Source organism: Vicia villosa, linkage group LG2, assembly GCF_029867415.1.
Source record: "Vicia villosa cultivar HV-30 ecotype Madison, WI linkage group LG2, Vvil1.0, whole genome shotgun sequence".
NCBI classification, from domain to species: domain Eukaryota; kingdom Viridiplantae; phylum Streptophyta; class Magnoliopsida; order Fabales; family Fabaceae; genus Vicia; species Vicia villosa.
In genome coordinates, this window is record NC_081181.1 from 195654393 (window position 1) to 195680436 (window position 26044).

The following is a 26044-nucleotide window of genomic DNA, read 5'->3' on the forward strand; positions in this document are numbered from 1 at the left end:
TATTGAGTTGATTTTTTAAACAAACATACTCCAACTTATTTATCATTCAAAACAAAATTATAGTCTGTAAATAAAGTTTAATGTTTTGTTGTAAGACCAAACAAAATAATAGAGAAGAGAGAAGAGAACAAAAAAGTGTATTGTACGGTGTATCTTTTAATTGTATCTTATTTACATGACATATATCTTGAATGGACTATCATTATGAAATTTTCTCATTAATGGACATTTATAATTAATTCATTTATAAAATTTCTTTGGATGTTCATTAAAACTTTATTAAAAAAACTCATGGATAAATGATCTTAGTGAAAAAAAAATTACAACATTCTTTGCTAGGAAACTGCCTCATAACAATCAATACAAATTATTACAAATAATAAATAAAATTATTTCGGAGACAATCACATTTTACATTCTATTATTCATAGTATTTTTTATTGGATGTTCGTTAAGGATATGTCTCGTTAAAATCTTATTAGAAAAAACACAGTAAAAAAATTCTAGTTAAAAAAAATGAATTTGTTGGATTCTTATATCACCACTCTTCTAGACATCATAACAGAAAAAGAACTTTGGAGAAATGTGTTTTGTTCAATCTGTTTTTAATATGATCATATTTCAATTGAGCGATGCATGCAATATCGTCTTTATACATGGTTGTTGTATTTGTTTTTCTGAAACACAAACCACAAGCTTGTTGTATGTGTTTGGATTAAAGATCTTAATCAAATGCATTCTTGACTTACTTCAAGTAGTGCTAAAAGTTCTGCATGATTAGATAAAGTTGTTGTTATGGCTTGTGTCATAGATCCAGTGGCGAAGCCAGAAAAAATATATAGCATGGACAAAAAATTTAATGACCGAAAATCGCTGAATTCATACTAATTACACACAAACCTTATCCAGCTTTCCAAGATCCAATCCTTCATAGTTTTTCAAGATAAGGTGTGGTGGCATTGTAAATTTGTACAAGAATAAGCCATTGGCATGTACATCTTAAAACATAAGATTTATCAATTCAATTATGTTGAGCTATGTGAAATTTTGTAAAAAGATTTTTAACATGTTTTTAATATCAGCTTCCATACGACCAAGCATTAGAGTGTCCACTGTAAATGCAATTGCCTTGAAACCGGGAGATTCAACTCTTCTCACAAGCCGAGTAACAACCTTTCTATCTTTAAGCACCTAAGTTTATAAAAGAAAATAACAAAAAATTAAGTCATAAAACAAGATAGTTGAGATCATTACTTGTGTAATTGCAGTAAGAGAGACATGTGACAGACACAACATAGGGTAATAGAGTCATGAAATAAGAAATTTAGGCGACATATTCACGTAGAGTTGGAAAAAGTGAATGCCATGTCCAGTTGAAACAACCTCTTCAACACTAGAAGTAGCCCACGGGGATAGTGTCTGTAACAAAAAAATCATTGAAACAATCAGCAGGAAACTAACTAGGCATAACTGGTGCATGGAGGGTTGGAGAGAGATTCAAATATAGAAGTTACAAGGGAAAAAATATAGTCGATATTTGGGAACAAAACTAAAGTAGATAACAAATATGATGGAAATTACACCATGATTGTGCCAGCATCTGATGCTGCCCTAGTAGTAGCATATTCTCCTACACAAAAATTTCAAAATTTATTTCAATTTAGAAGTTTTTGTATCGGAATACAAAATGTATAGCTTTTCGATGTATGAGAGAACTGTCATTAAAATACATGATACAATGGATTTAATGGCATTATATACCATCAAGGTGAGCCATCTTTTGCATAGCTATAGGAGTAATCATGATAGGCATTTATATATCAAAGCCTAATACATTTATTGTCATTAGGTCCTAAGTAAATAACATGACCACCTAACAAAGAAAAATATATCTCAAACGAAATTGTTGTTCTCATGGAAGTCTTTGCAAATACGAGTAAGAAAATTAATAGAATCTTACTGCAACCAAGAGATTTCAACACAGAAAAACAAAAGAACATGGTTCAGGCATTTCATCGAACACTTGATGTGAATAGCGTGAAACGATAAACTCAGCAACAATTTTTCACTGATTCATAAACCACAACCTGCAACAACAATGAATAACATCACAACAACGATTTCGCATCGAAAACCGGGCTTAAAAGTGAAAGAAAAGGAAGAAGAAGAGAACTCGTGACGATTCGATATCTAAACATGATCATCATTTTGCGACTACTCCCTGGAGCAGTTGTGTTTCTTGAGTGAGATAAAGACCATTGCAATGAAAACGTGAAGTGCGGGAAGAAAGAGCCTAGGCAACTTCCCTACCTGGTCGGGCGCTGGCTCCGCCCCTGCATAGATCTCCGTGAAATAGTTATATCACAATAAGTACATAAATAACATGTTTGTGATCTACCATTATGAGCGTCTAACAAGTAATCTGCATCTTCATAACCTATCAATTTACCCCTACGATAATGAAGTATATGTTTGACTTTGTTTCAATGTCTTCGTGTAGGTGAAGAACTATGTCTTTCTAATAGAGTAATCGAAGTTGTCAAATTGATATATCTTGGTGTGTCTAATTAGCAAGATAAATCAGTACTTGAATTACACAAAGATATGGTACTTCATGACCAATTAGTTTTTTATCCAATTGGTTTCACACCTATAGGTGTTTTGAACCACAAGTCCAAAATCAAGTCACTTGAAAAGTGTGTTTAATTCTTCTTAAACTGAATACGTTCATTTTTGCTCATTCTCGCTTTGTCTACAATATTTGATAGACTTTGACTCATGATCATCATTATCATTTATCATATTTAGCGTTATATTATATACAAATACATAGTCAACATTGACTTCATTTTGGTTCCATCACTTTCCATTCAACACATAATTTATCGAGATCTCCTTATTTTCATAAATTTTTGGTACCTGGTTACACGGAAAGGCCTACGGCTCGCTCAATGTAGACAGTGGCCCCAATAACATTTGGGTTGCTTTAAAATTAATAATATTCACATATTATTATTATTATACAATTGTTTTATATATGTTTTAATGAATAAATTGAAGGATAGTAAAAGATGATTTGTTGTTTTGGAAATATAATAGAACGGTTATGGGATACTCTTATGTCTCAAATAAAATGTCACTTTAGATTGTATATAAAATTTAAGAAATAATTAATTAGGTAAATTTGAAAGATGAAATTAATATTATATTTTAAAATACTCTTATTAGTTAATGGAATAGTTTAGGGAAGATAAATTTAATAATTAAATATACTATGGTGGATGAGATAACTCAACTGATAAGATTTAGTTGAGTTAAATGAGAGTAAATTATCAATTATGAGTTTAATATCTGCCGAAAACATTTATTTATATTTATGTATTAATGTAAATAGGTTGTTGATAATTATAAATCAACAATTTAAAAAATATATATTAGTGACAAAGTATTGTATTAGTTTTTTAAGTGATAATTATTTTGAGACAACTATAACAATATTTTAAAACTTAAAAAATATATTAATATTTAAAAAAAGTTTTTTATTTTATTTTTAATTATTCAAATTTATATGAAAATTTTGCCTCCACTATATAATATTTCTGGGTCCGTCCCTGCCTGGTTAGTTCTTTTGGAACTAAAAATAAATTATGTCAAAGTACTCTTAGAGTTTTCATATCCTCACTTGAATCATCTTTAATTTATCTCTTTTTTATAGGAATGGTTTCGTATTGGAACCAGAAATAGATGCGATCAAGGAAGCTGCAATGGAGGAGAGTTTCCGATGCGACAAAGCGGAGAGTGTACCTGCAAGATTAGCACTCCAATGCTTAAGTCAGTATGTGAGTGATAGAGAGAGTATTCAAATTGTGTTCGAAATTGTTACCTGAAATGATGTCATTCACATATAAAAAGGAGTTGTCGCTAACTAACCGACATGAGATGTGGATGACCGTTGGATGCGTTGGAGGGATGGATATTTTGCTTCTAGATCACTAAAGGTTCAATGGTCAGGGGAATGTTCCGAAAGTCTTAGTGTCCGCTTGAGATGGATCCAAAATGTTGCGCTTGGAGGTGGTCGGACTAGAAATGAGACCTCCTTGGATAAGACCAATTCAGGGAGTATTTTCCCTGAAGCAGTCGGATCTCTAAAGGTGGGGCCGGATCCTTGAGTATCTATCCGGCCCAGAATAGTTCCCCCTAATCCCTCGTGTTTAGGGAATATGTGTGAGGGTTTGAAGGATTCTTATACATCGGTGACCGACCTAACTTTCTTTGCCACAACCACTTTGTAATTTCAAATGCCTTTTGGAAGAGTGATTATGATCTTTCTAGGGAATTAAAGCACTCAAGTATTACATAGGAGGGAAGGGACTATTAAGACACCTTTCGCTTAGTAAGGCCATTATGGGCTATAACTTTCCTTCTCTAGTACCTTGGCACTTAAGGAACATATGGATTAATTGTTTAGTCTGATTAAAAAATGTGAATTTAACCAAGCACTTGGGCTCCAGTGGTAAGGAGCTCATGCAAAGGACAATATTCGAAGAATACCGAATTCAATTCCTGGTGGGAACAATGCTTGGCCAGTGTTCATACCTCAGTTCACAACTCTAGATTAATATGGCCCCTTTCCCCTAGGAACCAGAGAGCTATAAAGCCAAAAAAAAGTGAATTTCACTATATCTCATATCTCTAAAGAGTGCAATGACTTTAGCAGATAAGTTAGCAAACTTGAGTATCACTTCCTCCAGTTATATTAGGTTGCATAGCCTTTTGAGAGATGTCTTGGCATTGTATAATCATGTGTTACTTAAAGGAACAGATGGACCAATTGTTTAGTCTTATCCAAAAATATGATTTTCACTATATCTCATATCTATAGAGAGGGCAATGACTTTAACGGATAAGTTGTCAAACTTGGGTCTCACTTCTTAGGTGGTTTCACTGTCAACTCAGACATAACAAAGGCTTTTCATGCTGAGTTTATTGGAGTCATGCATGTTATTGAATATGCTCATGTTGGGGGTTCCTGGAGCTTGTGGATTGAAACCAACACTAAAGTGGTCATTATAGGCTATAACTTTCCTTCTCTGGTACCTTGACCCTTAAGGAAAAGATGGATCAATTGTTTAGTCTTATATAAAAACATGAATTTCACTATATTTCATATCCATAGAGAGTGTAATGACTTTAGCGGATAAGTTATTAAACTTGGGTCTCAGTTCCTCTGATTTTATTTCATTGCATCCTTCGGAAAGATGCATTAACATTTTGAAAATTTCTTTGTACACCCATACGGGGTGAAAACCCCTATTGAAAACCCCAAAATACCCTTCGGAGATGCATCTCCGAAGGCACCAATTTCATATTTTCTCAAATTTCAAAGATGCATCTCCGAAATCATCCCATTTTGAATTTTTTGAATATTTCGGAAATGCATATTTGAAAACACCAGGAGACCAGTTTCAGATATGCATATCCGAATTATGCCCTGAGTGTTTTTTTTCTTTTCAAAACAATGAAAAATCCCATATTTTATATTATTTGACAAAACTGCAAAACAAAATTAGATAACACGTAAACTATAATATTTTACGGCTATATTAATTAATGGTAGTTATTCAGATATGTAAAAAATTACAACCCAACAAAATGTCATGAATAAAACATAAATAGGCAACTACTACTGAGTATGCCTAATCCTAACTCCCTTGGACCTTCTTTGCCTCCTATACACCGCCGCACCGACCCCCCAGTTCCACTCGTGCACTCTACTCAAATCCATAAAGTACTGGAGGAAGTTCATGTCCACATAGGTGGCACTTTTGTCCACAAAAAACATCGTACCAGCCAAGAACATGAACCAACACCGCAAAACGCAGGTTCGGTGGTACTCAACAAATAAAGCGTCGCCTTCCTCCTCGGTCTCAGCTGCCGCCACCAAATGGTTCTCGTTCAGCTCTCCCAGGCTTGAGAACCGAATATGTACCCCATGTGTTATACTGCATTCCCTCTCGGCCATAAATGGGTCCATGCCCAGAAAATCCACCATCCACACGATGCCCTTAACCCGCTGTATGCGAGAATGGTTTAGCTGCCTCCCTCTGATCGATAGGTGGAGCAGACAGGCGACGTCGTAGAGGGTGATCGTCAACTCCCCAACAGGAAAGTGGAAAGACGACGTCTCCTTGTGCCACCTTTCGGAAAATGCCCCCTGCATGTCGTGGCTAATGGTGCTATATCCAGTCATGTATAATTTGTCAAGACCAGAGGCAGCTACAACATCGTTAAACCATTGAGCCTGCAGAATAAAGAGATCAAATATTTTCTTCGAATGGTTCACGGATTTTATGGTTGGCATTTCCTGTCACAACAAAAAAACAACGTTAGTTAATATTTTCAACTATTTGTAATTAAAACGGTTAAATTAGAAAGTGTAATAAAAAACTACCTCTCCTTCCCAAACACATCAAGCGACGTGCTCATGGTAGTATATCAACAGAGATGTGTTAGAAAGCCCTTCCGGGTAGCCCTCATCCTCATCATCCAGAGCCTCCATCCCGGGTACCCCTCCTCCTCAGGCACCTCCATCTCCTCCTGTTGTTCCTCCACCACATCCTCCTCAACCTCACAAGAGGAAGATGCCCGAATTAGCCTACTCCTCGATCTAGATGAGGAACCTGCAGGCGCCTCATCCATTTGGACAGGTACTTGTACTCGACCCCGTCCCCGTGTCGCTGCTAGCAGTGCAGCCCGCTCGCGTCGAGCCGATGCCGTCTGGGTCTCCCTACCCTGTCTAAGTCGTTCCTGATTTTCTGACATTTTCCTGACAAAAATTGCAACCGATAAGACTTTGAAACAATTTAGAAAAAAATTAGTTCAAACTACATTTCGGATGTGCATTTCCGAAACTGGTCAGAGGTGATTTCGGAAATGCACTTCCGAAAACTCCTACGATTCTCCATTTTTGCAGTCACTCATTTCTTGCCCTAACCCATTCAAAATTCAATTTTTACCAACTAAACACTACCATTGATCCACAATAACTTCAACCTAATACATTTTGCTAATTTCTAACAGATCTAATAAGATTATTAATGCTAGAGTTTAAAGTTTGGAAACTTTTAAATTTTATGAAGCTTTGAGTTGCCTTTGAATGAGCTTTGAATCCTTTGATGTTGTAGGGCAAGTGCATGTGTAGAAGTTGGAAGAAATGGGTGTAGTGTAGAAAATTTTATGTTTTGGGTAGAATGAAAAGAAGGGGGGTGGCTGTTTTGAGTTAACAGAAAAACGTAATATATTTCGGAGATGCGTCTTCGAAATGATGATTTCGGAGATGCGTCTCCAAAATGATGATTTCGGATATATATCTTTGAAAATATTTTTTTTTAAAAGAAAAAAAATTAATTTTAGAGATACATCTCCGAATTATAGGAGCATTTATGAAATTTCGCTACGAATTAGTAAAAAGCTACAGTAGTCTTTAAAGAAATTGTCTAATTATCATGATAAAAAAGGATATGAAGTTTAATTTTTTATATTTAATTAGAAGCTTATTAATATTAAAATTCTTTTGGCCATCAAACATATGAATTGGATCGTTTTGAAAGATTCTATTAATTGACAACTATACTTACAAGTTACAACCTTCCACAAGCTCGCCACCTACATTTTAATATAATTTAGTTATATGGAGTATTTACAAAACAGTCATTAATAAAAAAAAGTTAATTTTCGATGTATTTTTTAGTATCAAAACAAAAATCAATCAGAAAAGAAAAACAAATAAAAGTTGTTTCTGTTTTTCAGTTAAAAAAAAGTGACAAGGACTGAAAAAAAAAGCCAACTAAATAAGTTACCATATATCACATTTCTTACAATTTCCATAACCAAAATAGTGAATTACCCGTCTTGCAAGCTAAGATAAAGTTTCTGTTATATGAATCCAACTGCCAACTCATCTCCTTATAGAAAACGTTCATATAGATATATACATACATGCATTCTCCTATCTAAAACAGCTTATACATTATATTCTAGATACATATATAAATAAGTTCAATGTCACATATTTAATACACACAATATAAACATTATAAAATCTCAAAACATTATAAGAAACAAATTGTCACACACTAAAGTTTCATTCATTTGTTTATTCGTTCATCAATATTAATATGGCTGAGCTCTCAGAATTGTTTCCCTCAGACAAACAGTTTGATGGTCTAATGCACATGTATGTTCATGTCATAACATTTGATCCTCCAACGTTTATTATGATATGTATCATAATCACATTGTTTTTCTTTATCTTCCATCAAATTTTTCATGGTTTATTCTATTGGTTCGTGGAAACAAGGCCTATAAATATCATTGAACGTGACATTGAACAAGGAGATACTAGTCTAGCTCATGACGACGATGATCATGATAATGAACATGACCATGATGATGGTCACGATCATGGTCATGGTCAACGAAATGTTACAATGTTTCATACGCTTGTTTTTAGCAATTTGCAAGCTTGGACAATGTTGGCTGGAATTGAAGAAGAACAAGAGCAAGAAGATAATTATTATGACGAGAAAAGAGGACCAAAACTTAGAGCGAGTAAGAAATTGCCACCTTTGATAAACTATGAAGGAATTGGAAAGCATGATCATGAGTTAAGAAGAAGTTGCGATGAATGTGCAATTTGTTTGGAAGATTTTCAAGTGGGGCAATTGTGTCAAGTTTTTCCTGTCTGCGGACACATTTTTCATTCGGAATGCATTGATCATTGGTTGCAGAGGAAATCAACGTGTCCCATATGTCGTAATTGTTTATTATAGATAGATAGATTAATTCTTTTAATTGTCAAAGTTGTATAGATTTGTATATATATAAATATATGTTTATTCAATTTTTTATAGTGAATATGTCTTAATTATGTGTCGCTTCCAATATAAGTAATTAATTTCTCGATCTTCTATAGTTTGTGCTTAGACGAGAAGAGTATTAAGATAACAAATGATTAATAGCGGTCTGCAATTGGCTGTAGAAGATTCAATTCAAAAATTGTTATTAATTGAATGATACGACGAGAATCTGTTTGTAAATATGTCAGCTTACTCAAGATAACATTTCTCTAATCGAAGATTTTCTATAATTAGGCACCTATATTTGGAATTTACAAGATGAAAAATTGGAACAACATTTTAAAAGGCCACATATAAGTTATTCAGAAGAGTTTATTGAAATAAGCCGAAAAAATCGTATTGACATGGTATAAGTTATCTCCATAAGCAACCTCAATAGTCTCATGAGTGTTTATAACGGTAAATAAGTTCAAATAAGTTGATTCAAGCATGAGTAATATTGATACATTCATCACTTCAAAAAGTGAAAATTTTGTCTACATTTCTACTTCTGATTCAGTCACCATTGGCACCTTTTCGTATACCTTTGGCCCTCTAAATCTATGAGGCAGAACACATTGAGCACCAAAACGTTGCTGCAAGTAGATAATGATAGCAAATAAGACACCTCCCAAAGGAATGGCAATATCCCAAGTAGTAGAGTAAAAATCGGCATTAGGATTTGCATAGAAGTACGATCCGTCATAGAGTCGAGCATAATTTCGGCTTCTGTAAAGATCGTAAGCATGTGGCAAGAGTCTCACAAAAGTAGTTCCAAAGTAAAACGAGCACGAAAGAACATTCTCGTTCATATTTGAAAACAGGTTGAGAATGACTTGCGGCACAAGAAAGCCGTCTAATACCAAACCACCGTAAGACTTCAAGTTCTCCCAAGACGAACCATCATTTCTCAACTTCAACAGCAAAGAAATCAATAATCCGGCGGCATACAAAGGGAAAGTCACATAGGTAGCCTTTCTCTCAGCAATCCAGAGGTTGCTATCGCTCTCGCTGGTCTTTCTTGACGACCAAGTTAGTTGAAGGAGACGGAACTGCAACAAGAAAGCTATCATGGTGATTATCCTCACAGTTATTTCATTAACTTCAAGCCATCCAACATATCCAAACACAAAGTTTTTGTTGTTAGGATTTTGAGTAAGAACCGCTTCGAAATTTAGAACAAGCGGTATCATGTGGCCTAATGTGAGAATCGACATCATAAAAATCGAGATGAAAGGAACTACATTCGGGTATCTCTTCACATGGTATAGTTGCAATCCGACGAAAACACACGATAGAGTTGTAGATATCAGAACCATGATAATCTCCATATCCATTCTCCAAACAGCTTTTATCGCTGTTTCCTCGTAAATTGCAGACGAAGATACCTCTAAGCTTTTGAAGTAAAGAGGATCTGATTTCTTGCGCGTGCTTTCGATACTTCCTTGAATGTAGCTTGCATTATTTGTATCTAATGATGGAAATTGAAACTTCAAGAGGATCTCACAATCCACATAGTCAGTTATTTCTGTTCCAGCGATTGAGTTAAGATCGCGACAACCGATCATACACAAAGTTCCTGTTCTAGCATCATAAATTCCTTCTGCAGAAATCTTAACTCGGTAAGAGGAAAGATTAAACACTGAATTCCTTTCTTCAAATGATGAATTAGAAAACATGGTAATCTTGTAGCTAATGTTAAACGAGTTTACGCTACCGTTGTTGAGGATTATTACCATAGCCCTAGGAGATTCTGCTGTGAAACTTGAATCAGAAACAGGAACATTATTATTTTGATCAATGTCATAAACATGATCACCAACAGATAAAGGATTTGAAAAAGCGAATGCTATTCTCCTATGAGACTCTCCATCTCTAACTGACATATCAAATCTCATATCATAAGAATAAACATCTGGAAACCTTGTTCTTCCTTTGTTCTTGACAACCTTGTTGTGTGCTGGACATGATTTCGTAACTCTCTCGAGTTGACTATACTCGTACTTCGTCGCTCGATATCCGACCCTATCGTTCTCGAAATTTCTGAATGTTATCGTCTTGAAGTAGTTTGAATCATTAGCACTTTTGTTGCTCCAAATTTCTCCAACTATATTGTTAGTATTTTTTATTGACCAAACTGAAGGGAACCTCAAACTCAATCTCACCGAGCAATCGCTGATACGAGCCTCATTCAAGGACAATTTCGTGATGCCGATGAAATGACAAGCAACTACACGCAATGAGTTTCTCTTCTCATCCCACCAACCTTCCCCTATCAACATAGTCTTTGGATTGAAACCTTTTTCAACCCAATAATCACTTTTATTCGAAAACACCATCATAACCTTCAATCTAGGCTTGTTTTCATGAGAACATTCAGCAACTTTCAAAGACATCATATATGGCAATTGATCACTGATCACAGGAGTGCAATTCTTTGAAGAATTGCACTCATGAGTGTACTCTAGTTGAAGTCTTCTAATAGCTCTTGAGAGTGGAAATGAACAAAAACTCGATGAAAATCGATTTAGTGACAAACCCTTTTTCTCAAAAGGGAAATCATTTTCAGCTTCTTTAGAATCCAAACTATAACTATAATTTGCTTTCGGAAACATGATTACAGAAATGGTTTCAAAGTACTGATTTTTCTCAAAACTCAAACTCTCTAAGCTTCCACTGATCAAACTAGTGATGTTACTTGAATCAAAAACATTGTTAAGCTTAAAAACAGCCTCAAGATTAAGAGAATCACCTGTTTTGGAATAGCCAACTCCTGTTCCAACCATGCAGACTTTACCTGAAGACTTTGACCAAAACCCTTCAAGGTTAAAAGTTACAAAACTTGTTTTGAAATGGCGTTGACTTTTATAACTTGGTTTGTCACCATAGGTAAAGTTTCTGACATGATAGTAAACTGTGTTTGGGCTGGTTCTGAATGAAACTGTTGATTCAATTTTGAACAAGTTGGAGTTTATAGTTTCATGCATTTTTGTGTGTCTGAGTAGAAAAGAGGAGTATTTGTTGGAGTTTTGATCATGGATGACTTTTTCACCTCCTGTGAAGTAACCACCAAGAGGGAAGAGGCTGTGGAGGATGATGGTGGTGTCTTTGAGAGGTGAGGGTTGGATGATGGAAGAACAGTGGTCTTTGTAAGAAGGTTGTGATTGTGATGAGGAAAAGGAAGAGAGTGTTAAGAGAGTGAAGAGAAAGAAGAACATGGTGATGGTGAGATGAGGGTTCATTGATATCATCAACAACTGGTTTAAGGTTTTGGAATCAGAAAAGAAAGGTAGAGGAAGATAGAAAGAGTTTACTTCTTTGTTTATCTATGTGTAGCAATTTTAATATTGATGTTGATGTTGAAAGAGATTATATGTGGAAAGTTATTTGTTTATTATGTTTTGGTTTGAGAAAAATGTTATCTGTTTAAAGATTTGAGATGGGGTTTCAAACAAAGTGGTACTAGACACTTTAGCAGCTGCAATAGCCAAGAAGTGTGTAGTTTAGTCATGACAATTTACAATTTCAAAGATCTCTAAGGACTAAAGGTAAATATAAAAAACGACCATTTGCAATTTCAAAGATCTCTGAGGACTAAAGGTAAATATAAAAAACAACCACGATAGCAGTAGGGTCGTTTTTAAGAGCGTGGAAAACTAATTATTGCAATGACCTTTTAAACTAGGGTTAAAAAAGACTTCAAAATTTTTATCATAGTTAATCTATAATTATGACTCTTATTTGATTCGTCAGACTTTAACGGTAGGTAACCTAAAGGTTTTAAAAAACGGCCGCGGTCGCGTCATGGTTGCGTAAAGGTTTTTGTGATTTTGGTCGGTACAGGTGTATTGCGGTCGTCGCAGTGTGAATTAACCACAATTTATTCTTCAATATAGAAAACAGTGATAACGGTATCGGTTTCGACATCTTCCAAAACCATTTTGTCACGGACGTTTTCGCGGTCGCAGACCATTTTTTAAAACCCTAGATACTTATACAGAATCTCTAAAAAGTTAAAATAACAGTATCTATGAGTAAAAGTACGATACAATTTACGTCTCTGCACTTAGTATCCTATGCACATCTATCAAGTAAGTTGGTTTTACCAAAGTAAAATAGTGATTATTTATAGTCATATTTAAAATCAGCTATGCTATGCTTACAATTTTTTTTCATACACCGTATGTTACATCGTAGAAATTAACAAAGCAAAATTCTTTGCACAGAAATCAATAAAATATAAATTATTAAAAAACTAAAATTTAAGCCTGACAAATATAATTATATAACTATACGGTGGTGTTGATGTACAAAGCAGTGTAAGTTTATCATTTCCCATTTAAAATTTCATAAATATTCTATCTTTCTAGATAGAAATATCTTTCTACTAAGACATTTCCTGTCCTATTAGTAATTATAGTTGTAGATGCAAGTGGACAGTTCGTTCTGGCCGGCCGATTTTCTCTAAGTGCCATAAAAAATCCACTATATTTATTTTCAGCAAGAAAAAATAAATAAAGACAAGACTAATCCACATTATTTTATATTTATGGCTCGATATTTGTCAAAAAAAATTATATATGTTAAAGTAGAATGATGTGAATGTAGACTTGCTCGACGGCCACAATAAATGATTACCGATTACGTAGTGGAAGACAAAGAATTCCAAGTCTTTGTGGGGTATAATCTCAAGTCAATACAACAAAAAAATAATGAAAAATGCTAATCGGGCAGTGCTTTGGTAAATTTTAAAAAAAATGCGTATAAATTTTTTTAATTTCTCAACAGTTTTAATAATAGGAGGGTTAAATAAATTTTTAGTCCCTATAAGTATTGTAATTTTATTTTTAGTCACTCTGCTTTTAGGCAACGGTTTTTAAAAAAAAAATCGTTGTTAAAACTTACGAGAGACTGCAATATTTTTAAAGACTAAAAACTTATTTATTTCATAGAATATGAGAAGTTTTCTAATAACTTTACATCACATAAGAGCTCTTGGAATATTTTAATTTCTCTGTGTTCTCACTGTTTTAATAAATACGAATCATATTCAACAATTTTTATTTTGGTAAATATTAAATTCTTATAAAAACTTCTCGCATAACAATCACATTTTGGTAATTGGGAAGATGACAGTACACATTTCGCTAACATTATCTGAGTATATAAATCTTTATAAACATTCTCTGAGTATATAAATCTTTATAAGTAAGTAGTAACTAGTAAAATAACCATGTTCACACAAAGGTACTTATATGGTACACATGTTTATTTCTAAAATATAATAAAAATGACATAAAAGAATACTACATTCTTTAATCAAAAGAGTTTAACATTTTAAAAAAGATAGTAAACGGGTGCGTATAAATTTTTCATATATAAAAAAATTTGAATTAATATATTTTTTCTCAAATATAAATATATATTTTTGTTTTTAAAGTTTAAAGTAATAATTATTATAGTTTTGTCGAAATTATCCATATATATTTATTAGGGTTAAATAAGTTTTTGGTCCCTATAAATATCTCAATTTTGGTTTTTAGTCCCTATATAAAAAAAGTTGACTTTTAGTCCCTATAAAATTGTTTTTGCACTCACTTTTAGTCCCTGTGGAGGGACTAAAAATGAGTGCAAAAGTAATTTTATAGGGACTAAAAGTCGAATATTTTTTTATAGGGACTAAAAGTAATTTTTGGTAATTTTATAGGGACTAAAAACATATTTAACCCTATTTATTATAAAGAGAGGAAAAAATATATTGAAATAATTAAAAATTAGAGATATTATAAACAAAATAAAAGTCATAATTTAAAAAATAACAATAATTATTAGTTTTTTTAGGGTTAAATGACTTTCACCCCTGTAGCGAGATTTGATTTACCCCTTTTAAAAAAAAAATTGATTTACCCCACTGTAATATTTGGGCACCCCTAAGCATGTAAAAACGAGGGTGGTAAATCAAAAAAATATATTTTACAGGGAGTATTTTTCCCTCTTAGGGGGCAAAAGAATTACAATTTTAATATGATAGGGGGTAATCCAATTTTTTTTTAAAAGGGTAAATCAAATCTCGCTACTATTGCAGGGTGAAAACCATTTAACCCTTTTTTTATGTGTAAAAAAGTAAAAAAAAAAATGATAATTAAAAAGGAACAGAAGGAAGGAGTATTAAAGAAAAACCCGTTATTAGGATGCAAATTATAAATCCCTAATATAATCCACTAAAAGCACTCAAACTGTTCCCCTGTTAAGCTTCAAATATATCAGCAAAGTAAGGCTATGAGAACTAGTCTTTTACACTTAACAAGCTTACACTATAAAGACAAATTACAACAACACAACTTCATAACAAAAATACATAAAAAGAACTAATTAAGAAAATGACCACTTTTGATTCACCATGATTAGGCCATTAGCACATGACTAAAGAAAAGGTCTATTTTACATGTTGGTTGTCTCTACTTCTCCTTCTGATTTAGGCACCTTTGCATATCCCTTTGATCCTTTGAATCTACGAGGCAGGAAACATTGAGCACCAAAATGTTGCTGCAAGTAGATAATGATAGCTAATAGGATACATGCCAAAGGAATGAAAATGTCCCAAGAAGTTGAGTAGAAATCTTCGCTTGGATCGGCATAGAAGTATGAGTAACTATCTTGGTCGCCGTAATTGCGAGTCCTGTAAAGATCATAAGCATGTGGCAAGAGTCTCACAAAAGTAGTTCCAAAGTAAAATGGACTTGAAAGAGCATTTTCCTTTGTATTTGAGAACAAGTTTAGAATGACTTGCGGCACAAGAAATCCATCCAATACGAAACCACCATAAGATTTTATGTTCTCCCATGACGAAACATGTTGGCGGTACATCGATGTAACGGAGTTTCTATTGTTCTTTAACTTCAACAGCAATGCAATCAGTAATCCAGCTGCATACAAGGGGAAAGTCACATAAGAAGCCTTTTTCTCAGCAATCCAGAGGTTGTTCTCGCTTTCGTTAGTCTTTCTTGAACTCCAAGTTAGATGCAGGAGACGAAATTGCAACAAGAAAGCTACCATTGTGATTAGCCTCACACTTATTTCATTAACTTCAAGCCATTTTTCAACATATCCTATAATATAGGATTTGTTGTTTGGATTTTGAGCAAGAAGTGCTTCGAAATTGAGAACAAGTGGTATCATGTGACCTAATGTGAGAATTGACATCATAAAAATTGAGATGAAAGGAAGCACATTCGGGTGTTTCTTCACATGGTAGAGTTGCAATCCGACGAAAACACATGCTAGAGTGGTAGATATCAGAGTCATGATGACTTCCATATCCATTCTCCAAGCATTTCTTCTTGCAAATACGACGTTATATGATCTTGCGGATACATCTAAACTTTTGAAGTAAAGAGGGTCGGATTTGTGGCGTGTGCTTTCAATGCTTCCCTTAATGTAGCTCCTATCATTTGCATCTAAGGAAGGGAACTGGAATTTCATCAGAACTTCACAATCCAAAGAATGTGATGTTGGTGTTCCTTCGTTTGAAACAAGGTCGCGGCAACCTACCATACACAAGGTTCCATTTCTCGAATCATAAATTCCTTCTGCAGAAATCTTCATCGAATAGTAAGACATGTTAAACAGGGAATTCCTTTCAAATGGCGAAGAAGACATCGCGTAGAGGCTAATCCTGTAGCTAATGTTAAACAAGCTACCATTATTGTTGTTCAAGATTCCTGCATCAGATCCACTACTTGATAGAGATAGATCTGACTCATAGGAATCATCATCAACAAATAAGGGAGATGAAGAACCCCATGCTACTTTTTTTTTGGACTCTCTAACCGACATATCGAATTTCATGTCATATGAATATGCATCTGGATACCTTTTTCCTTGAATCGCGACAACCTTGTTTGTCGAACATGATTGCTTAACTATATCAAGCTTGCTATACTCATACTTCAAGTCTTTTCCCCCGACGCGATAATTATGATCATTCCTAAATGTTATCATCTTGAAGTAGTTTGGATCACTAGCACTCTTGTTGCTCCAAATTTGGCCAACAATGCTACTAGTGCTATTGATTGACCAAATTGAAGGAAATCTCAATCTCAATCTTGTTGAACAATCACCAACTTGAGTTCCATTCAAGGATGAAGATTTTCTTCCACCAATGAAACGGCAAAGAACTATATAAAGCATATTTTTCTTCTCCTCCCACCAACCTTCCCCTATTAACATAGTTTTGGTATTTAAGCTATGGTTATTCTTATTCCAATAGTAATCAAGACTATTTGAAAATTCAGCCAAAACCCTAACCTTATGTTTCTTAGTATGGGAAGAAGAGCACTCAATTCCTTTCAAGGACATGTGTGATGGCAATTGATCACTAGAACCACTAATTACAGGAGTGCAATTCTTTGAAGAGCTACACTCATGAGTGTATTCTAGTTGGAGTGTTGTAATAGCACTTGAGAGAGGATATGAACAAAAACTCAATGAATCAAAGTTTAATGATAAACCTTCCTCATCATCATTATCATCATCATCATCACTATCAAAAGAGAAATCATTTTCAACTTCTTTAGTATCCAAACTATAACTATAATTTGCTTTTGGAAAAATCATTAGAGAAATTGGTTCAAAGTAACGATCGTTGTCACCCTTTTCAGAACTCAAACTCTCTAAGCTTCCACTAACCAAATTAGTTATGTTACTCGAATTGAAGACACTATTAAGCTTGAAGACAGCTTCAAGATTAAGAGAATCACCTTTTTTGGAAACACCTTTGCTTTTTCCAATCATGCAAACATTCCCCGAAGATTGAGACCAAAAACCATCAAGCTTGAAAGTTAAGTAACCTCTACGATCATAAGAAGTTCTAAATGATATAGTTCCTTCAACTTTGAAAAGATGAGGGTGTGAAGTTGCATGTGTATTTCTTGATGGAAAGTACAAGGAGAATTGGTTCCAAGTAGTATCGACATTGACGATACTGTCACCTCCTATGTAGTAACCTGTGTTCTTATCACTTAAGGGGAAAGAATTGAATTTGAGTTTGGTTGTTGGATATGTTTGTGGGATTAAAGAAGCACATTGGTCTTTGTAGGTGGATTTTGAGGCTAATGAGAATAAAGGGTTGAAGGAGAAGAAAGTGAAAACTAAGATAAGTAGTGAAAGAAGAGAATTCATGATCAATATGAAGTTGTTTCTTAGGAAAGGATAGATGAAGAATCAATATAACACAGTTATATATAATGTATCTATGTGTTACTTAATGCTAAGGGTCAATTTCTTAGAGAATTTCTAAATAATAATATCTAATGTTATCTTAAATTATTGTGGAAGCAATTTCATTGCATGTTCTTTTAATCGACCAAATAAAAACATGCATAGACCCATGCATGAGTCAATGGCTACAAAGACTTGGAAACAAGTGGTGATAATTATTTATGGAGTATTTGGCAAGATATGTAGAATGAGTCAATGAAGACCTTAGATGTTAATTAGTGCACCTTCTGAGGTATTTCTTGTTAGACTCTTGTAACATGAAATATTCAAAAACTCAACTGTCACAAGAGGTGATAGTGATAGGAATGAACTTTTCTCACACCCTAAATCACTTCACATGGGGATGAACTTTTCTCACACCCTAAACCACTTCACATGTACACTTTCAAACGCAGCTTTTATATCTGTTTGAAAATAATGTTTCCGATAAATTATGTCGTCTGAAAAGAATAAAATTTTGAGATGAATACAGTTATTACCTAGTGAAACAACCAACTGTAAAATTAGAGCTGACTATATGACCTCTCTTATCTGTTAGTTTAATCTGATATACATAAACTTGTATGTTAAACAGATTAGGTTAGCTAATTTGCAAATAATAAGGAATTGTAATATGTTAGTATGAGTTCGACCCGCGCTAGTCTATGCCTATGGTTAAGTGAGTCGTAAACCGTTAAAGCTAAGCTAATATGGTGAATCTTTGATTCATCTTGTTCAATTGATTTAAAGCTTGAGATTTATAAACTGCATAGGTGTAATATATAGAAGAGTTGGAAGTTGGTTGAGTTCTAATAAACTCCTAACTAACTCAACCAACTTCTAACCATCAAAACTAACTTCTAACTTACAAGGAGAATGAGCAAAATTAAACTGAAAACTTAGACTAGTAACTTCTTCAAGTAATACTTGTAATACTCCTCCCTCAAGTTTTAGGTGCTTGCAAGCCAACCTTAAGCTTGACTATAAGATCACTAAATATTGAAGAGCTTAGGGGCTTGGTAAAAGTGTCATCATTGTGAAGTTAAGTAGGAACATGTTGGACTAGTAGTTTATTGGATGATACTCTTTCTCTTATAAATTGAATGTCCAACTCAATGGGTTTAGTGCGAGCATGTAGGGCAGGATTGTGTGAGAGATGAATAATATTGTCATATAGAGAGGTGGAAGGGAAGAATAAGATGCACAACTAAGTTAGGAGAGATTTTAGCCATAATAGTTTAAAGGTTGTATCAGCTAGTGCTCGATACTCAACCTCTGCATTGGATCTAGCAACAGAAAAGTTGTTTCTTAGAATTCTATGGGACTAGGTTTGGGCCAAAGAAGATGCATGTGTCAGAGATGGACCTTCTATCACCAATGATATTGGCTCAGTCACTATCATTATATGCTCTAAGAAGGAACTTCTTATGAGCATTAGAAGGAAGTAAGGTGAGATCATAGCTAATTGTGCCACTTAGGTGTCTTAAAATTCTTCTAACAACTCCCTAATGTGTAGTAAGAGGAGAAACCGTGAATAGATTTGGGGATAACATCAAAGTGCATCATATCTAAGGCAAACAATAACAAAAAATATTTATAAAAAAACTGTACAAATTGTACTTTGAACTATTAAGGGTTTTGAGATAAAAAGGGTATTTGGTCACGAGGAAGAAGAAGATGCATTGTGTTGTTTAATTAAATTTTCCTTTTGACATTTTTGGAAATGTACTTCCGAAATTGTGACTGACATGCAAAAGTTAAATCCAGATGTGTCACTTATTTGTTCAATTACAAAAATCCATGATGAAATGGGTCCAAAGATACATTTCCCGACTAAATTTTGAGAAAAAGAGAGATGAGTCTCAGTCATGACGCGTTTTTGTATGAAAAAAATACGTCTAGAATGCACTTCCAACTTCTCAAATATTTTTAAATTTTCATAGGGTGCTTCTCCACTACTTAGGGGAAGCAGTTCCCTTTAAATTTGTTATTAACATGTATAAATATTGGACTCTGCCCCTTTGCCTATAAATGATAAATTATTCAGTATTTTTTTTTTCTTTTCCAATGCTTTTCCGTTTTTGTGGTTGTACAATGAACACCAACTAACAGGGGTGACTCTAACTTTGTAACAAAAAAGAACGAAACAAAGTAAAAATTAGCATAAAATTTCTGTAATTACAAATAAAAATGAAAAATAAAAACTAGATTTGCTTGCTTTTCTTTTAGTGCAAGAAACAAGAGATGATAAAAGAAAAACCAAAACCAACATGTTGTTGATGTAATTAGTATCATCAGTCTCACTCACCATTGAGTTTTGAGAAAGAATGTTATATGATCACACTATGATCACATTCATGTAGTTAAGCAAAATCACTTTTTGCTGGTGGTACTGCGCCGTACCCGAGATGTGATTTTCTCACAGTCCTTAACTCCAACATTTTCGATTTTCTCACAGTCCTTAACTCCAACATTTTCAAACTCTTTGATAAGAGAAGGCATGCATTCAACCAAACCAGACTTAAATTTAGCTGAGCATTTTTTTCCTTTACTCCCATCAACATCTTGAACCCCACCTTTGACCGAACAACCAACTTGAACACCTTTTTTGTATGCTATACATGACTTCAGAATATCATGCGCTCGGCTGTAGAAATGCCCGGCAACTAAGTCTTCAAAATTCTGAAAACCAAAAATGACTTAAATCAGTTGCTTGAATCCCAAGAAAAGAAAATAAATAAACTATTTGCGATGACAGCATTTTTTTCAGACATCGCGTAGATATTTGTGAAGATATTCAGAAAATAATATTATGACACAACACTGCACTGAAATATAATCATGCGTCTCTGAAAAACTTTTTATATCAAGGAAAAAAAATAAACGTTAAGTGTTACAAGTGAACGTGGTAAAGCAAACATGATAGAGATATACAAGAAATGAACCAAACCTTTGGAGGCTTTCTTATCGTATACATCATTGTCCTCAACGATAGAATGAATGTATTTTCATTATACTGCCGTGCCTGCTTTTCACCGTTTGGTGTACCCTTCATAGATGCCCATCCAGGTTCATTGAAGTAAGGCTGTGTGTTCAAGATTAGCCCTTGTATGGAGACTAGAACTTGTAGCATTGTTGAAACACCTTTAGTCCATTTCTCTTTCGTGCTGCCATGCCAGGTGTTAAGTAGACTCAGACATACTTTGCCACATTTATACAAATTCGGGTTGATCCGAAGACCTCCAGAGTGGTAATGGACATTCTGCCATGAGAAAAAATGACTTTTTTTTTGTCAGAATTGAATTAAAAAGAGTGATAAAGAAATTAATGTGACTCAGTCATAGTGTCCTCAACCGCGTACCGGGGGTACATTGGGATAGTCACTGGGAAAGAAAATATCAAAAAAGAAAAGACCGTCGTGGTAAGGAGTCCCTTCTGCTCCAATAATCACAGCCCTCATGAGATCCATCCTTGATTCGTAGACTCTCACAAATATTGTATCTAATGAGCAATAAAGAAAAAGTCGAAGAAATGGTCAGATTGAACGATATGCCAGAAGCAGCTTTCACACTATAGAGTTTATAAGTTCTTGATTCCAACAGCAGAACAAATATCTGGAGTGTACAGCAGCACTGACGAAAAACTAGGCAATCATTTCAATAAGGATGTATTATAAAGAAAACAGGCCAAGACACTGTAGATAAGACAGGAACTAGATCTATCATTTCAATAGCAGCGAACGAAGTTCGGTAGAAAAATTAACAATGACTGGATACAACCCATATGGTAAAGTACATCAGCTCAAAAGGTAAATTGAATACTAAATATGATCTGTGATATGACATAGAAAATATTACAGGCTATTTAGTATTTGGAAAACTAAACTCACCCGGCAAATGCTTCTCCAAAATCTTCCACTCTTCCTGGATTTTTTTAGCCCAACTCTTTGGATTCTGCTCATGAAATAGGTAATATGTAAATCCATATAATTAAAAATAAGACTGAAACAGAGTGAGTCTTTAAAAAATAAATAAAAAATAAAAAAGAAAAGCTAACCTGCTTTGTGGAGGAATTATGATTAATAAAGTGATGATCTGAAATGTCAATGACAGTATCAAATTGCTTAAAACTTTGAAGTTTCCTCAGAGTTTCATTTTCAGCTTCATCAATTATCGTCAATTGTGGGAGAACAACAGCTGCTCCATCATGTACATCACTTGCATATTTGAGAGCACTAGTGGAACCATGCACATGCTTAGGAGTGGCAACGAAACGATAAGAACTCTTCGACCAACGGTATCCTGATTCTACTCCAGAAGGATGCAATGATCCGTCCTGTCCAACAAAATTTGAATGAAATGAACTACTACTGCCAGCTCCCTGCTTAGCACTTTCAAAGGATTGCGAACAAAAATAACATCAATTTATCAATTTATAGCAAGAAAAATATAAAACATGTTATACAAACCGCAATGTGATGATTATCACCATAACCCTCATGAAGAGCTTCAGGTGCCTTCCCCTTACGTTTACGAGTTATTTCACCAAGTATCATCAAATCATCATCGTCATTCTCATCGTCGACAATGTCAATAACATCATGGACAATGGACTACAAAACAAAACATACAATGATTACTTGTGGGTAAAGAAAAAAAAACTTATAGAAACAAATTCAGTATATGTATAAATTTAAACCAGAATGAATAAAAAATATAATCAAGAGAGTTATACCCCCTTTTATCATAAGAACATAAAACAGAAAAACCACTATTGAGTATATCAAACAAAGAACCAAAAAGATATAAATGTTGCAATCAGAACATTAGGGCTAAACAGATTCTAGTTCTAACAAAGCTCACATGAAGCAACATGATGATCGTAAGAGAAGTAACAATATGAAGTAGAAAAAGCAGTGATTTTTAAAGCAGAAACTTAACATAAAAGAATAATCTAGAGTGAAAAGTGAAAACCCAGATGAAGAATTTAAATAAAGATAAAAACTTTGAATAGACACAACAAAAAAAACCTAAACGAACAAAACCCTGTAAAGATAGACAGAAACCTGTTTCTGTTTTTTGAACCTAGGAGTATGTTGGAACATTGAAGGAGGAATTTCGACAACATCAGGGTCCATGGTTCCAAAACTGTGATCAAATGAAACCCTTATGTTTGTTTGTGTATGATGTGAGAATAAGTAGGGAAAGAGTGAACGTTTTGAGCGGGGTCTTCAATTTAGGAAGGAATAGAAAGTCACAGAAATAGAAAGTCACTAAATTTTTGGAATTAATATTTTTTAATTTTTGAAATTCTAAAAATTATTAAATGTGACTTAACTTTTTTATAATATTTATTTTATTTTATTTTTTGGGAAAAAAGAGGACTTAAGCCCAAAAAGAAAAAATGCTATACAGAAATTCAATTAGAGATAGTAAAGCCTATCCTATCATCTTCCAACAAACGAGCAATAAAATTGAACCCAATCGTATAATCAACAAAACTGTAAGATAAAATACATCCTTCATTAGCCAAGGCATTATTTTAAAATAAACCAACTTATGAATACCCATTTAAAACTCATATGCACTTATGAACTATGATATTTTTATATAAATAAGTCTATTAAAAAAGTAAGGAAACTACTAATTCCATGATGGGTAGATAGTATCAAAACTCTATTTATTAAATTTTTAAGAAATTTTATCTTGCCCCATTGTTTAACCTGAGGCTCTTATAATCAGATAAAATTAATTTCGATTTTTTTTAAAAAATAAAATATTTAATTTTTTAAAATATTGGAAAATTCTATAATATATTCAACTTTTATAAACACTACCAGATTTTCTTTTAATATTGAATTTTTCAATTGCATGTCGATTTTTTGTTCGCTCTTTTTTTAAAGCGTATTTTTGGATAATATAAAAATTTATGGGGGTGTCAGATCAGATTTTAGGGGTGGTAGTATAAAATCTCAATTCTTAAGTACTCTTAAGTATAGGAATAGGTGGGGCTTTTCCAAGACTGAGTTTGATCTGCTAAAATTTTCAAATCTAAATTTGATTTGTGACCTATTATAAGCTTATTTTTGAGCATGAATCTACATTTTCAAATGTCTTATTGACACAATAAACTACATTAAAAATTACTTTATTTTAACATTTATAAATAAGCATTAGTTCAACTAATGTTTAAGAATACTAATAAATTAAAATATCAATAAGACTAAGTTTATTTTGTAAAAATAGAGGTTAACTGATAAGTTTTTTTTTTTGGTAATATGGTTAACTGATAAGTTAGTTGATAGGTAATAGCTTATGACACATGATTGATGATTGATGGTTTATATAGCTTATAACTAATGATTGGTGATTTATAGCTGATAAATTAATTGAAGTGTTTGGTAAAATTAGCGGCTCAATTAGTTGATAAATTAAAATGATAAAAAATATATTTAATATATAATTGTTTTATTTTAAATTAAAATAAATTATAAAGGATAATAGTGAGTTTTAGTTAAAATAATAAGTAAAAAATAAACGCAAAAATGTAAGTTATAAAGTATAAGTTAAAACACATTTGAAATAATTCTCTAAAATAAATTATAAATTAGTAAAATAAACTATAAATCTGTGATAAAAAGACTATCAGATTTTTTTATTATCATATCAGCTTATAAGCTATAGGGTATAGGTTTTGAGGTCAAAAAATGTTTTGTCAAAAACAGAACTAAATACTTATTTGCATTGACTTCATCAAATTTTACATATTAAAATAAATTTTATGATATTATTTATTTGAGAGAAAAAACAACTTATAATAATATTCGTTAATTTTTTTTCAATTTAATTTTATTAGTTTTCAAGATAATTAAACTTTATTTTGTATATTTTAATTTAAAATATAAACATAATATAATATAATAATAATAATAATAATTATTATTATTCAGTTTATTTATTTAAATAAGTCTCTCTAAATCTCTGATAGACTTAAATGTTTTTTTTTCATGCCTTAGCCTAACCTTTTTAATCAAACTAGTAGGAAACCCGTGCTATCGCACGGGTCTGGTCGGGATTTCACATTACATGTATCTAATTTTGACTTGCAAAGTTCCATTATATATATCAAACATATGATCTCATATATACGTTCACATCTACCCGTGAATCCATATGAGTTAACAAACCCAAGTTGAATTCAAATGAGTTAATTCTAAAAAAATTATTAAACCTATTTTAAATATTATTCCATTTTTCCAAACCTAAAATATATGACCGTTCAAATTTACAAATTTAACAAATCTAAAATGTAAGACAGTACCCCCGTCAAAATTTATTTTTTACATCTATTATAAAGAAATAAAACTTATTTTAATGCACTGATAAAACTTTATGTTATGTGTACTAATTAAATAAAATGATAATAAATAATTGTAGAAATGTTAAAAGGATGATGTTCTGGTCTGGGCCGAGCAGGCCCAACCCTTGTTACCAGCCGAGCAGGCCCAATTCCCTTGGGCCCAATTACTGGACAACAGATAAGGGCTGCCCTTCGCGAAGACTCTGGCCGAGCAGGCCCAAACCTTTGGGCCCACTTACTGGATAACCGTCAAGGAGTTATCCACGCACGAAGACCATGCGTCACGTCTCAGCGAAGGATTCGGTCAACCATCTCCGAACCCTACGCTATGTGCATCCAGAACGTGAGTCTCCTGCTGACTCAGCCCTAGCATGGGACGTTCTGGCAGTTCCCTAGCACGTGGGCCTCCAGTTGGATTTGGCCCAATTAGGGAACCTTGGCCCAGCGCTGGGGGCTATAAATACCCTCTTTCACTAGAGGGTCAGGTATTCTATTCTTAACTCTAAACCTCATTCTCTGATAGCTACTGA

At 33.4% G+C, this 26044-nt stretch overlaps 3 protein-coding genes and 1 pseudogene across 3 annotated transcripts; all 4 read right to left on the bottom strand.

The window, feature by feature from the left end:
* Positions 1-888: 888 nt before the first annotated feature.
* On the bottom strand, positions 889-6822 carry LOC131651010 (uncharacterized; annotated as a pseudogene).
* A 2572-nt stretch (positions 6823-9394) lies between these two features.
* On the bottom strand, positions 9395-12139 carry LOC131651011 (uncharacterized). The gene has a single exon (XM_058920699.1). The coding sequence runs from the start codon at positions 12137-12139 to the stop codon at positions 9395-9397; it is 2745 nt and encodes a 914-aa protein (XP_058776682.1).
* Positions 12140-15338: 3199 nt separating this feature from the next.
* Positions 15339-18077, bottom strand: LOC131651012 (uncharacterized). Its single transcript, XM_058920700.1, has one exon. It carries the CDS (start codon positions 18075-18077, stop codon positions 15339-15341), a length of 2739 nt encoding a protein of 912 aa, XP_058776683.1.
* Positions 18078-20184: 2107 nt separating this feature from the next.
* LOC131647830 (putative ubiquitin-conjugating enzyme E2 38) lies at positions 20185-23368 on the bottom strand. The gene is made up of 7 exons (XM_058917653.1): positions 23221-23368; positions 22624-22767; positions 22212-22490; positions 22045-22108; positions 21517-21656; positions 21106-21417; positions 20185-20837 (listed from the first exon to the last, which is right to left on the bottom strand). The coding sequence occupies exons 1-7, from the start codon at positions 23290-23292 to the stop codon at positions 20529-20531; spliced, it is 1320 nt and encodes a 439-aa protein (XP_058773636.1). The 5' UTR covers positions 23293-23368; the 3' UTR covers positions 20185-20528.
* Positions 23369-26044: the final 2676 nt, after the last annotated feature.